We start from the raw sequence: 15,635 nt of genomic DNA on the forward strand, positions 1-15,635 counted from the left end.
CTCACTGTATGCAGATGACTAGACTCTTTATATTCAGCTCTCTAAATTAAAACTGATGTTTGGGAGTTTTAGAGCAGAGAGATTTATTTTGAAAGGTAAATGTAACCGCCTGGTTGTCCTTTCTGTAATAGTCAGTGGCTAGTCGTTGTGATTTTGCCCTGAATTCAGTCTTGTAGAAAGTGAGATTCTGCTCCTGCATTCAACACATTTATAAAATCACAGTGACGTTCCTGCAGAACTTCAAAAGAATTTGAGCTCTTTCTTTTTCTAACAGCCCTGAATTTAGCCTGTCAGGCAGTACTTCCAAATCAAATGTTTAGTTTGAGGTTTTAAGAGACAATTTCAGGGGAAGCAAAGACATGTCAGACATGAATGTATTTGGAAGGAAGTTGGTTTGCTGAAGTTTCCGATTTTATTTGACCTTCAGTTCTGAATTATATTATGAGGAAAAAGATGGTGAATGGTCAAAATATGCAAACATTTATGTAATTTGACTTTTTTTCGGTTGAACTATTGTGATGACTTGTCTCTCACAAGTGAGGTGGTGGTCATTCATTGGTTCATTCTTGCAGTTGTGAGATTGCAAATTCCACATGATACTACTATATTGTTTATAAAGCATTTTGGAAATTTGGTTTAACAAACTGTCCTGAAGTCAAGTGTTCAATGCTCCCCTCACTTTTATTGTTTAAGGTTGATTTTCTCACTAAAGTCTCTGGAAGAAGAGACGAGCTGATAAACATGTTGATAAACAATAAAGTTCAGAGCTGTTTGTAGTAAAGATACAAATACACTATTAACTAGACAGGAGATTAAGTTGGGGTTCACATACTCTCCTGTAGTTTTTACTACCATTATGAAAAACACAGTAACCAGTCTTATCAAAATGTTATAATTTGCTCAATTTTTTATTTTACTTCATTGTGTCCCCCCTCTTCTGAAACCAAACCTACACCAAACCTAATAGATGATTATTGTTACCTACAGGTGTCGTATGAACCAATCAGCAGCACCCTGCGGAGAAAACAGGAGGAGGTGGCAGCAACGGTGATCCAGAGAGAGTACAGGAAACACCTCCGGCAGCACAGAGATGCAGAGGAGACGGAGGTCGAGTCTGTGGATGTTGGCGGTGGTGTTTCAGATTCCTCCCGCCCGGGTGGAGCTTTAGAGTGAGTATCTCCTCCACGCTGGTCCTCCCCTAAATGCCCCTGACTTCCTGCCAGATAAGAACCTGAGGGAGTCTATCATCTGTTTCTCCTTTTTCTTCCTGCTCTCCTCTGCACTGAGGGAACTCACCTGTGGACTGACCTCCCTGTTAGCTTCTGCAGACGGACAGATCACAGCAGAGGCAACACAACTCGAGTTAAAGTTTGCTACAGATCCTGAACATCGATTCTGTGCTCTTCTTCTGGCTTTGTATATGAAAACATTTTATTACTCCGTCTGAGTTCTGGGAGTTTTAAAACAGAGCTCACAGAGTCTTTGTTGAGGTCCGCTCAGACACTGTATGTATTATTAAACTTTACAATAAACTTAATATAATTACTAATTCAGGTGAATAGTAACACATATATATCACTTATTATTATCATGTTATCAGTGATTTGTGACTGTAGGCTATTAGTCCCAGACCAGGTAAAAAGACCCCATTTCCACTTGTCATTTCAAGTCTCGTATCAGATGAAATCCAGATACTTTCATTTGCACTCAGTCACATATCTGCATCTCTGTTGGACAGATCATAACTCTGATTACAATCCGTCTTTGTTTTCTGGGCTACATGTAAATCAGGGTCGGACCTCCTCCAGTCCAGGAAGAGGTGGCGATGCACTGTTTGGGAACTGACAAAAACACCAGAACAAGAAATATCAGCAAGCTAGAAACTCTTCATAAACACAAACACAAACACACAGATAAATAATATTTATGGACAACAAGTGAGATTACGTAAAGATTATGTATGTTTCTTGGAGAGACATGCAGTTACACCTTTTCAACATCTGGATAGAATGAGTCTCAAACATCCCTCAGAGGTGGTTTAAATGAGATGAGATTTCAATTCGTGTCCAATGCTTCTTGGATGCATTTACACTTAACAATTTAGAGATCCGAAATCTGATCCACCTGAAACACATGAAGTGACTCAGTGTAAATGGGGTTTTTGTTATCAGGTGTTTCGTTGTCAGATCCGGTCCACACTGTTCTTTAACGTGTTCATGAGACGCCTACTTTGATCAGAAAAGTCTTTTGATGAACATTCAAGATGACCAATCACAGAGTGGCACTTTGTGATCATTCACAAATGTAAAACAGTTCAACCACAAACAGACCTACAAGATACTATTCTTAACATTTAAAACACTACTAATAAAATGCTAACATGCTCACAATGACAACGCTAAGGTACTAATGTTTAGCAGGTATAATGTTTACCATGTTCACCATCTTAGTTTAGCATGTTAAATGAACTGTATTTGTACAGCGCCTTTCTAGTCTTTTGACCACTCAAAGCGCTTCACACTACATATCACATTCATCCCATTCACACATATTCATACACTGATGGCCAACTGCTCATCAGAACAAAGAAATTAACTCAGTCACACACACTCACACCGATGGCACAGCCGAAGTTTGTTTCACAGCAGACAGATAAAAACACACACGTCAGCAGTGCAAATACCATATGACAAAATTACATTTTGTTCTCATTGCAACTGTTCTCATAATATTAGGATGTTATTCTCAAAATATTCAGACTTTATTCTAGAAATAGCATGACTTTGTTCTGTATATTTTACTACTTTATTCTGAAGATATTACAACTTTATTCTGGAAATATTACGACTTAAAATATTTAAAAATATAAATATAATGTTATCAGCATTAAAAAAGTGTCCTTCCTCTGACATCCACCTCTCAGCCACCTGATGTAAGCACATGAGTGCAGACTGTCAGATCGGGAATATTTCAGTCATGATCTAAATATCACTGTTAGATGTTTATTTGCGTAGCAGCAGGTTCCACTTCTCTAATGTAGATGCTAACATGTTAGCGCAGCACATTCTCTTTGTTGTTTTTACTCACTGTTGATTGATCTGGATGTTGCTATTCTTGCTGATGGTGTTGATGGTTCAATGATGAATTAGAAAGTAAATTATATAAAGTTCAACTCAAAATAACTAGAAATGAAAGGACTTTATATATGACTGAAAATGTTTCAAAGTAAGAAAACAAATCACTTATAATTCATCTCCATGTTATTATTGCTATGTTTCACTCACAGTTGAAAACTATTACGTCTCTGTGTCTTCCACCTGGATCAGGAACTGGACTACCTGAACACCTGCATGGCTACTGTATTTATTAAGGTAACTACCAGTGAGGCCACCAAAAAAATGTTATTAGATTGATTGATTACAGCCTATTAACCTTCCACAGGGACTGCTGTAGGTCAGAGTATCATATTTGTAATTATTAATTCTCTTGTCTGTCTTTGATACCAGCGTATCAGGTTCCACATATTTGTTAATGTTTACTGATATATGTGCAGATTTGTGTTGCTTTAACAGTATTTCAGCTTACCCTGAAGGTCAAATGAATGCATTAATCATCACAGTAGGAACAAAGGGTCACTTTAGTATATTTACCTCCAGTAGTAGCACCGCCACCCCAATCAATACCACCCTCATGAAACCACCCCCCCATGTAAAGGTTAACCACTGAACATTGCTTTTATACATTTTTCCTTTTTTATACATTTTGTATTGTATTTTGTTGTGCAGTGTTGATGTTGTCGGGTTTTGATGTTTCTTTCAGGCTATATTTGTAAAACTAAACAAACTAAATAAATAATAATAAAAGCTCAAGTAAAGTCAATTTTATTTATATGGCCCAATATCACAAATCACACTTTGCCTCAAGGGGCTTTACAATCTGTACAGCATACAAAAACCTCTGCCCTTAGACCCTCGATTCAGATAAGAAAAAAGCTCTATACATGTACATACATAATCATTATAAGCTCCAGCTGCTCCTCCACAGCCGGGACTGTGTGATCCGACCCAAGGGAAAGTCCGTTAACCCAGCGGTGAGCCTTCACATGAGGCTTCGGTTCGGCACTGTGCTGCCCTGCGTCGACTTGCGGAGCAAAGTTCTCGATCATCTGCCGCATTTTCTCCACAGTTAAAGGACAGAAGAAAAGTTCCTCTGGTGGTTTTAGTCCTGAATGTTTGGGGTCTGAGCTGGACACCGTGTGCGTGCTATGGGACGCTAGCAGCCACTGCACCTCTACGACCATGCTCCTGAAACTCCGCCCCACCTCTCCACCTCCTGGCGTCACTCGGGTGTTTTCTAAGCACAGAAGACATGTAGCTGTGAACTCAGTACCTCAGTTCCAGCTGCCTAACTATCAGGTCTCAGTACCTGAGAATGAGCCAGCGAGGATGCACGTCATCATGTTGAAAGCTCTGGATCTTGTTCGACAGCCGGTCCAATGACTACTTCCAGATAGAAGCACACACCGGTGGCGTCTCCACCCTGCAGCTGCTAGACTGGGAGGTCAAGGACAGGGTCTTCAGGACCCACCACAGACAACAGGGAGCCGAGGAAGTGTCTGTAATAATGGCGGGACAGTCAACTGTCTGCGTTTAGTTCGTGTGTCTGTAATAACAGTGGAACCGTCCAGTGTCTGCGGTTAGTTCACATGTCTGTAATTAGGACACGGCGGTCTGTTACTCTCCAAAATAATGAAAGCACAATTCACAACAATGAAGCTTAGATGAAATAACACACAGTTATAAAATCTATCTCTGCCCAGACACAAGACTCTTACTTGAAGTCACTCTTGGTTAACGACTGTATGCGTCAGTCCGTTTGGGTTATCTGGAGAAGTCCTCTCGAGCTCAGATACTGACAGAGCCGGGTCCACACTATCGGCGGCTCCACTGGCAAAACTGTTCCTTCGAGTGGCAGCAAAGGGAAGCAGTGGTCAACGTCGGTGGCGAGAGAGAGGTTCAGCGGCAGTCTTACTCTCCTTGAAATAAATAGCCCGTGTCTCTTTCTTCTGCAGCTACAGGATCGTTATGTGGAATAAACACAAAACAGCCTGTTGCTCGTCCAGCAGGTTAAGACTGTCCTAGGAAAAAGTTCATGGGATGTGCCTTCCTGTTGTAACGGGGGTTACAGTGGAAAAGAAGACGAGCAGTGTGTGGTGCTAGACTTTATAGACGTGATGCCGTCACAGCTGTGCACCGAGATTTCATGCGCTGTATTGCGCATCTTGTCCAATAGGAGTCCAGTGTTTAGATTCAGCTGAGATCTCACGTTGACTTCCACCAGGATCTCGCATCAGTCTTGCACCTAGGTGTGAATTAATGACTGTGGGGACTTGGCGCTGTTCTACTGTCTGTCTTTTGTTTCTCAGTCAAGCCTCTTAGTGAAGGCTTCAGCTTTTCCAGGTAGACCTGTCTTTGTCTCTCACACGTGGTGAGTCAAGGCGAGGCCCAACAGTTCAGTGTTTACCGTTTCAGAAGACGTCACTGACTGTTTTCTCTGGTTTTTGTCGGTTTGAGGCGATGAATCCTCTCAGCCCAATGTTTGTTTAGATGCTGTGTAAACACTTAATCTTCTGTGGTGTTTCTGATAGAGTAGCTGCTGAAGGCAGGTGTTTGGGTGTCAACATAAGTGTCATTTCAAAGGGAATTGTACTGTTAAGACATACTTGCAGCTACCACCAGTGACCACAGGTGTCGCCAAACCAGACAAAACTGAAAGATTATACCTTTAAACCTGTTTGAATTTAAAACAGAACATACAGACTGTCCTCTGAATGGCCAACAGTTTCTCTCATTTTCTGCTGTTTTCAATAATGAAACTTCTCTCATTTTTCTAAGTATCTTAAAAAACATCTTTAAAACTCTCATCTGATGAAACTTAAGAGAACCACATAAAGAGTTCAGTTTCTTGTTGTGAATCAGTGGATTTCAGAATCAGAATCAGAAATTGATCCCCGAAGGGAAACTCTTTGTTACAGCAGCTCGTCTTTACGTCAGTGCACACAGGAGTACTAATAAAAAATATAATACAATACACTATAAAAACACTATAAAAACAGGTCAGAAAACAAATTAAGTACCAGGTGGGTATAAGTATAAGATAAAATAAGTGTGAGGTACCAAGTGGGTTTACTGGTTGATGATGATAATACAGTATAATAATACAATGTAATAATACAAGTAATAGGTAGTGGTGCAAGTACTGTCGAGTTAAGTGTAGCTTATTGAGATTATTAAGATAGTGCACAGCAGTAAAGGAGGTAATACACTGAATATTGCACAATTATGTCAGGTATAGCAGAGATGTTAATGATCAATGTCCAGTTTAGTGACTTCGGGTCATACAGACTGACACTTAGAGGGAGGAGTTAAAGAGTCTGATGGCCACAGGCAGGAATGACTTCCTGTGGCGCTCTGTGGTGCATTGTGGGGGGATGAGTTCTCCGCTGAAGGTGCTCCTTTGCTTGACCAGCACGTCATGGAGCGGGTGGGAGACACTGTCCAAGATGGCGTGTAGTTTACCCAGCATCCTCCTCTCTGACACCACTGCCAGAGACTCCAGCTCCACCCCCACAATGCCACCGGCCTTATGGATCAGTTTGTTGAGTCTGTTGGCGTCCGCTACCCTCAGCCTGCTGCCCCAGCATGCAACAGCATACAGGATAGCACTGGCCACCACAGACTCATAGAACATCCTCAGCATTGTCTGGCAGATGTTGAAGGACCTCAGCCTCCTCAGGAAACAGAGGCGGCTCTGGCCCTTCCTGTAAACAGCTTGTGTGATCTTGGTCCAGTCCAGTTTATTGTCCATGTGTACTCCCAGGTACTTGTACTCCTCCACAATGTCCACACTGACCCCCTGGATGGAAACCGGGGTCACTGGTGCCTTGGCCCTCCGTAGATCCACAACCAGCTCCTTAGACTTTGTCGCATTGAGCTGCAGATGGTTCTGCTCACACCATGAGACAAAGTTCCCCACCACAGCCCTGTACTCAGACTCCTCACCACTGCTGATACATCCCACCACAGCAGAGTCATCAGAAAACTTCTGAAGGTGGCAGGACTCTGTGTGGTGGCTGAAGTCTGTGGTGTAGATGGTGAAGAGGAAGGGAGAGAGGACGGTCCCCTGAGGGGCCCCAGGGAGAGAGGACGGTCCCCTGAGGGGCCCCAGTGTTGCTCACCACGCTGTCCGACACACAGTGTTGCAGGCGCACATGCTGTGGTCTGCCAGTCAGATAGTCAACTATCCAGGACACAAGGGGGGCATCCACCTGCATTGCTGCCAGCTTCTCTCCCAGCAGGGCAGGCCAGATGGTGTTGAAAGCACTGGAGAAGTCAAAAAACATGATCCTCAACGTGCTTGCCGACTTGTCCAGGTGGGCGTGGATGCGGTTAAGCAGGTAGATGATGGCGTCCTCGACTCCCAGTCGGGGCTGGTAGGCGAACTGAAGGGGATCCAGGAGGGGTCTGACCATGGGCCGCAGCTGTTCCAGCACTAGTCTCTCCAGGGTCTTCATTATGTGGGAGGTCAGTGCCACCGGTCTGTAGTCCTTGGAGCCACTGGGACACGGCGTCTTCGGCACAGGAATGAGGCAAGATGTCTTCCACAGAACAGGGACCCTTTGAAGACTCAGGCTCAGGTTGAAGACATGTTGAAGGACTCCACATAGGTGGGGGCACAGGTTTTTAGCACCCCGGGGCTAACGCCATCGGGGCCTGCAGCCTTGTTTGAGTGGAGTTTCATCAGCTGTCCTCTCACCTGGTCAGCAGTCAGGCACACAGCAGAAGTTACAGGTGGGGGAGGTGGGGAGTCATTAGTCTGAAGAGGGCCGTTAACCTGATGGGGAGGGGGGAGCAGGGTACTCAGAGGAGCTTGAGAGCCGACAGCAGCTGAGTTAGAGGGGGGACGAGCAGGAGCCGGTAGTATTTAGATGCTATTCTCCCATATCCCCACTGTAACATCCTTCTGACCACTGTAATGCCCTTCTGACCACTGTGACGTCCTTCTGACTACCACGACATCCTTCTGACTACCGTAACATCCTTTAGACTACTGTAACTCTCTTCTGACTACCGTAAACCCCCTGTGCTGCAGGGCTGCCAGCACAGTAAAACCTCTGCAAATCATCCAAAATATGGCAGCACATCTGGTCTTCAACCACCATCACCCAAAAACAGCTCACGTCACTCCACTTTTGACTCCTACCTCCCACTCCACTCACTACTGGTCACCTACAGAGTGGCCTCAAGCATGGCACCCACCTACCTGAATTCCCTCATTCAGGTTTATGAGTCTTCTCATTCACTATAATCTGCAAATGAATGTTGACTATTCCTACTGTCACTGTGAGGCAGAAAATACCAATACAAACTCCTCTCCTGTGTGCTCCCTTGATTGTGGAACAATTTACGAACTCGATTTAGTCCTCAGAATTGTCACAGTCGTCACTACAATCACTGCAAGACCTAGAGTACTTACTCACCTAACCTGCTGTCTCTGCTCTACTTTCTCATTTCCTTCACACTTGCTTGTGCGTTACTTCATGCACCTATGTCTCTTGTTTCAGGTGAAATGTGGAACTGAGAATTTTCTCTCTCTCTTTTCCTTGATATACTGTAGCTTGTATTGGACATCATTTGGATGTTGCATTGGAGATAAGCATCTGCCAGATAAGCATCTGCCAGATGATACATCTATCAATCACTGCTCATGCAGGTACAGGTCGTGGGCAACAGGCTAACCAAGCCCATATGTCCTTCCCCTCAGCCACATCTTCCAGCTCTTCCTGGGGAATCCCAAAGGGTTCCCAGGCCAGATGGGATAGGAAAGTCCTCCAGTGTGTTCTGGGTCTGTCCTGGGATTTCTCTCAGTTGGAAGGAAATGCATTGGACAGAATCCACATCAGTCCTCCTCAATCTGAGGTTCAACAATTGATGAATCTTCTTTCTAGCAGCCCAACAGAAGCTTTATCGGGGAGGCTGGGCACTTGATGTTCCACATCTGCAGAGCTTTCTAGAAAGTTCCCCGATAGAGATTTTTTGAGGTCAGCATGGCAAGGCCCAACACTTACGTTCAGCCTTGCAGGTGGCGGACCCACAAGGCTGCCAAGTGAATAACTATAAATGTAGATGATTTGATACCTGAGTTTTGGTAACAATATCAAAATATCTTTTTTTGAAACCTTTGAGAAACATGTTTTCCTACAAAACCATTTTTTTCATTCAACAAAAGAAGCCAAAGGTGACAGAAGAATCCTGCCATTCAGCATCATTACTCTGGTTCTTTTTAATTTTGTATGAGCAGCTCTTACATAATATTTTACAGTTTTCTTTGTTTTTTGTTCTGTCATGTGACTGATGTATGATGCTGACTGTTGTGTTTCACTCTCAATCGGGAGGGACCTTTGCGACCTGCAGGTACAGTGACATCACCTGCACACCTTCTGATGTCACAAGGTCCCACCTTACAGAATCTTGTTGGTTTTGGAGGTTTTTGGTCCTGAGAGCTCAGACATGATGTTACAGTCTGCTTAAAAGTTCACCCCAAAATCAAAAATACATATTTTTCCTCTTACCTGTAGTGCTATTTATCCATCTAGATTCCACAGACCTTGTTGTTGTGAGTAGTTTCATGTAGGAACTATTGGTAGAAAGAAAATAGTTCCCACATGAAACTTCTCACAACAAATCTGTGGATTATCTTGAGTAACCGGGTCATGATATCTGAAAAGAGACATTGCTGTTGAATTTTTCAAATATATTTTTTGGCACTTTGTGCACCACAAGCCGAGTGCCATATAGTCCCATTGTATTCAGAAAATGGAGACATCTCTGCGGCCGATATCTCCAAAACTCGGCAACTCACACCAAAACAATCTAGATAGATATATAGTGTTTCTGAATTCTGTAATTCCCTTACAAGTAGCATCAGAGCCGACTGAAGCCTTTTTCTGAATTTCAGAACTAAACATAATTAAACATAAGAAAATGAACCAAGCTACATCTGGCAATTTTACTTAATAAATAAAAATAACAATTAAAAATGTTAATTAAAAACTTATATTATAAACCCCAATATAAAATGTAATGCAACATGTTGACATTCATTGTGCACACACCTGAAGGAGGAATAGCTCGCAACAGCTTTCTTTATACTATATGTTGTCCATTAAACCAAAATAAAGTTTGATCGTGAGTGAAAAAGTAAATTTATTAGGCTCCAATATTATCTGATGATATGACTGGACATAAAAGCTGGTTTAGGTTCTTCTTCTTCATCAGTTTTGATTGTCAGATGTATCTTACTTTAGATTCCAAAACTGCATTAGTGTTCCCCAGTATCATTTTAGAAACATACACAAATATTTTATTGCCTAATGTTTTGTTCACCACCAACAATATTAATTTACATTATTTTAATAAGTACTCCGTATCTCAAAACCTTTTACAATGTTATGTAGTAGTAAGTAATTTTTTTGTAAATATATCAAAATAAATGATACCATCACTAATTTCTTTGAAACATCTGTACTGTAACCCCTTTGTCCAAAATTTTTAACAATAACTTTTCTGCATCCTGTTAATTATTTAATAGGTATGCAGTAACCTGTTATCCCCTGATGTCTTGTCTTCTTCACCTGTACATATTTGTCTCTGTATATATACCCAGTAAGAATTTCATTGATACCACATAGTTACACAGTCATTTGCAGGCTGTAATCTAAGGCATCACTGTTTAATAAAATCAACCTTGACCTTAATTATGAGTTTGTGTTTATCCAACAGATCCAACAGACCAGGCAGTACATTTTGTTAAGTGAACCAGAACTTTATTGATATATTCTCAGTGTTTCCATGGTGACTCTAATAGTAAGAGTCCATGATGCGTCTCATGCTCATGAACCTCATGTTGCTCATGCCCATGTTCATGAAGTTCCTGTACTCTCCAGGCCTCATGTACATCATCCTGCCTCTGTAGTGGGGCTGCTCGTACATCAGCCAGTGTCCATCCATCACGTGACACGACATGCAGTTGGACATGCGGTAACGATCCATGATGTTGTCGCAGTCGTCCATCAGCTCGTGCATCTGGCCTCCAAAGTTCTCCCTCTCATAGATCTTCATCCTGTACGACCCGCGGTGCTGAAACACATCCATAATCAATAATCAGTAATCAGTCAGCGTTCATTAGAACACCCGAACTGTTGTCTGTAGTGTGTTTAGAGACAAATACGGACTGATTTCCTACGAAACCTGAATATAGGATAAAGATCTATAATGTGATTAAATATAGTCCAAATCGATTCACAGTGACGAAGAAGATTTCAGTGCTGTGCTGTGATTGGTTGTGCGGTTACCATGGGGATCATGCGGCAGGACCTGATGCAGTCGTTCATTCCCATCATGCTCATGTAGTCGGAGTACTCGCCCCTCCTCAGGAAGTACTGGTTGCCCATGAAGTTTGGGCGGTCGTAGACCATGAAGCAGCCTCTCTCCACCCTGCAGGAGTGACACCTGCTCAGGTAGGACGACATGTCGGCAAAGTCGGTGCTGCACTCGTAGGAACGGCCCTGGAAGTTCCTGTCCTCGTAGAAGACGATCTGACCGTGAGACAGAGACCGCAGGAGGAAACATGATACATGAGGATATATCTTTCCATCAGAGTGAAGCAACAAAATCTCACAACTGGAGCACTATGTATGTCTCATCAACATGCTTCTTATAATACAGTAACACTCTCTTCTATTCATTCATTATCTGATATTTATTGTGAGATGGAAACCTGCGGACTTTCAGACAAAACAAACTGTGTTGGATCGTGTGTAGTAGCACTTCCATGGTAACTGGTAATATTTTTGAGAAGCCCAACCTATTTTGAAAAGAACAATATCAGACTTGTAGTGACTCTGATATAAGCCTGTAACGGCTATTGTGTATGGAATATTAATGTTAATTTGTTTATTCGATCATGTAAAGTTATTTTATATATTTGTATTATGACATTTAAGTCAATAAACTAACTAAAAACTTAGTAATTTATTAACCATTAATAGAGCCATTAATTACCACTTTTAAACCGTTTATAAAGAGTGACTTATGAGAAAAAAAATCTAAAACAGATTAAAATATAAAAATGAATTATATAAAAATCTGTTTGTGGAGAAGAAAAGTTAAAGTTAGAGGTTTCCTGTCTCAAACAGAGGAAACCGGGCTGTGTTTGCTTGCCGTTCTCACCCTGCTCATCATGTTCATGCTGCCGGACGTCATGTTGCCTCTCTGGTTGCTCAGCTGGTTGCTGATGTTGCTGCTGTTGTCGGTGGTGGTTGCTGTGTGTTACCTATGGAGCAGCTGCTGCTCTTTATAGCACCTGTGCAGCTGAAGCCTTTTGTCCAAACAGCCTGAGCCAGCAGCGCGTCATAAAGAGACGCTCAGTGTTCGGCATTTCTCTTAGAATCTACAGACAAAGAGCTACAGACAGCAGCTGTGTGTCTCCTTCAGTCCTCTGTTCGCTCTGTCCACAACAATCTGGAACAAAAACCTGAAGACAAAACAAAACAACTGAGTCATATATACAGATTTTTAAACATCTAACTTCGAACATCATAACTCTAACAAATTATTTAACCTTGTCCCAACATAAAGTTTCCTGTTTCTACTCTGAAATCAGCATATTAATAATAATGATCCAAAATCAATTTTCTTTGAATAGATGTGTTGAAGTTTTGTATCAGACTTTTGTCGGAAACAGGTGGAATAAATTCACATACAATGTGTTTTTCTTTCACCTGTTAAAAGGAAATCTGAGTTTTGGACTCAATAACAGATTAAATATCAGTGAAGATGCTGTTAGTTTGAATAAAGTATGAATATCAATAAATATAAAGAAACATTTTAAACTCAAAGTCCAAACGTTTGATTAAAACAGGCAAACAGCTCAGTGCTGAAGTGATCTCACTGCTGTGGAACATAAATTTCTTTATGTTCAAAAAAGACACATGACAATTATAAACTAAACTACTGATGAAAAACCAACAAACACACTGTAAAATAAACTAAATAATATAATACTAAAGTTGTTTAAAATGAGAGAAAATCAACACTTTCGAGGAATAAGCAGGTTTAACAGTAAAACTCTAGTTTATAACACATTATAATTTAGTTTTAGATATAAAGTGTTTATGAATGTATTTGTTAACAGTTTTAACTGCGAATCATCTGTAACTGCTGTTTAAACAGTTAATGAATGTTTAATATTTTGATATACTTACAAATTTCATGTTTCATGTAGAAAATTATAATGTGTTATAGAAGAAGAGAAAAGTGTTGCACACCTTGTAAGTTTAAAAAATGTTTTAAAATAATTTCATGAATACAAAATATAAAATATAATTTATTAATTATTATAAACTGAGAAAAACTTTAATACTTTAATTGAACATCACAGCAACAGAAGCAGAGCAGAGAGCAAACGAGAGGATGATCCAGAAAAGTCGAAAATGTAACAAATGAATCAAAAGCTTTAACACATATAAATAAATAGAGATAAATATAAATAATGCTACCACTGAAATCGTGACCATAAACATAATTTATGTGTGTTCAGTTCACTTCAGTTTTCTGGTGATCCATATCACAGTGACTAATAGCAGTAATACTGTTTTGTATATTTATACAGAAATTAGCATTCGTAGATTTGTCTACGTATATCGGGACAGAATTATGGAGCTACTTTCTCTGATTTCATGGATATTCTTCAGTCACTCAGTGTTTGTATGAAACATACCAAACTTCGCAGGTACTCATGACATCTTTCAGATCCAAGATCTTTTCCAGCACCACCCGCTCTGCTATTGTTCTGTTTAAGTCAAATACATGTCACAACTGACCGGCACCTGCATGATCTGCACACACTTCACTTGTTTATTTCAGGAAGGGACAAAAAGACATCTTCATCCATGAGCAGGTCCTCCTCTGGTTTTGAGTCAAGCCACCTCCCGTCCCCAGAATACCCTGCTCTCCCCCAGAAAATGACCTCCACCAGCTCTAGTAAGACTTCATTCCAAAGTAAACCAACATGCCTGCCCTGTATCTTACCATTAATAAGACCCCCTAAGAACAGCTTAAGTCTCCTAAGCCCAGCAAAAGGTCATCTTCCCGGCACAGCCATTGCTAGGAGCCAGAGCTGCATGGAGCTAAGAAGAAACCCAGCACCAGGGCTGCTGATGCGGAACTTCTCCCTGACTGTCCTCCACAAGGGGCAGAAGAGAAAACTCATCAACCCTAAAAACTGGAATCTGACCCACAACGTCAAGACTGAGGAAAGCACACAGCACTCCAAAATGTGGATAAAAACTCTAAAGTACAGAAGCACGGCAGAAGGGGAAGAGCGAGAGAGGCTGAAACGACTGAAACTCAGATGTATTCCCCTGCCTAGATTCAAGCCAATGCAATCCACATCCACAAATTCAGGGACACACGCCTCATGGCCTTCACAGAGACCTGGCTTACAGCTGAGGACACACAACGACCTGATGACCGGCGGCTTGGGTTTGCTCATCAGACGGGACAGAGACGCACATACCACCGGGAAGTCTCAAGGAGGAGGGGTCTGTCTGTGTCAACCGGCGATGGTGCACAAACATCACCGCACGTGGGAGAGGTTTGCCTTCAGGGCTTTCTGTTTTCCTAAACCTAACCAAGTCGTTTTGGTGCTGTGAGAATTAATCATTTAAATGAAGGTCGCTATTATATTAATACCATGTTGAAACTTTGGTACACACATACACACACACAGGGCATGAGGCTTAATAATTCAAAGTGTTGTCCTGCAGACTGCTGACTGCAGGGAAAAGTTGATCAGCTGTTGCAAACAGGCTTCCATTTATACAAAGAAACAGGGAGATCAGAAAGAACATCATGTACTGAGGACAGTATGTATTGCAATGACCATGAGAGGAAAAGAAGCAGTTTTGGGGAACGAAGCAGAGACTTTAGCAACTTACAAACAGAGGAAGTGTAGGATTCCTCCACCAGGGCGCTGTCTCCACACAAAGGGTGGAGGCTGGACCAGCCTGTGCACCACCGAAGGAAGAGCTAAGTCTAAACCACAGCTCCTCCCCACCTCTGGAGAAACCTATCAGATAGTTGTACATTCTCATTTAAAACTCTGTGTGATGTTAAGAAGAGCACTCTTTTTGAGGATGATGACTACAGATTAACAGCTCGCTGACTGTGGTTTTCTGAACAGAAAAGATCTTTGTACAAGATGCTTTTGATCCTCCAATGCTTTAATAAATGCCAAATTAAGGAATAGCTTCTCTCCAGACTTTTCTTTTGCAAATAAACGAACGCGCTGACAGTGCCTAAACCTAACCAAGCAAATAACGCAGTCAACACCATTTACAAAGTAACACAGAAACTGCAATCAGTGGCGGCCCGCACTATACGCTGAATACGCATTTGTGTAGGGCCCAGCAAACCCTTTATTATTATTATTTTTTAATGATGAAAGTTGCTGGGAGACATAAAGCCAATCAATGGCTGTCACCCAGAACAGGGGCCCCCTTCCTCAATCGATAG

At 41.7% G+C, this 15,635-nt stretch overlaps 2 protein-coding genes across 2 annotated transcripts in view; one reads left to right on the forward strand and one right to left on the reverse strand.

Moving 5' to 3' along the window:
- The window catches only part of LOC122874252 (sodium channel protein type 4 subunit alpha B-like), a 58,957-nt gene extending 55,088 nt beyond the window's left edge, over window positions 1-3,869 (forward strand). Inside the window, 2 exon segments of the mRNA XM_044191853.1 lie at window positions 988-1,169; window positions 3,287-3,869. Of these exon segments, the coding sequence (XP_044047788.1) occupies window positions 988-1,169; window positions 3,287-3,290 (186 nt within the window). The 3' untranslated portion in view covers window positions 3,291-3,869.
- Window positions 3,870-10,863: 6,994 nt separating this feature from the next.
- On the reverse strand, window positions 10,864-12,447 carry LOC122874256 (gamma-crystallin M2-like). Its single transcript, XM_044191857.1, has 3 exons — window positions 12,291-12,447; window positions 11,414-11,656; window positions 10,864-11,198 (listed from the first exon to the last, which is right to left on the reverse strand). The coding sequence occupies exons 1-3, from the start codon at window positions 12,321-12,323 to the stop codon at window positions 10,920-10,922; spliced, it is 555 nt and encodes a 184-aa protein (XP_044047792.1). The 5' UTR covers window positions 12,324-12,447; the 3' UTR covers window positions 10,864-10,919.
- Between the last annotated feature and the right edge of the window lie 3,188 nt (window positions 12,448-15,635).

This window comes from Siniperca chuatsi, linkage group LG4 (genome assembly GCF_020085105.1).
Source record: "Siniperca chuatsi isolate FFG_IHB_CAS linkage group LG4, ASM2008510v1, whole genome shotgun sequence".
Taxonomy (NCBI): domain Eukaryota; kingdom Metazoa; phylum Chordata; class Actinopteri; order Centrarchiformes; family Sinipercidae; genus Siniperca; species Siniperca chuatsi.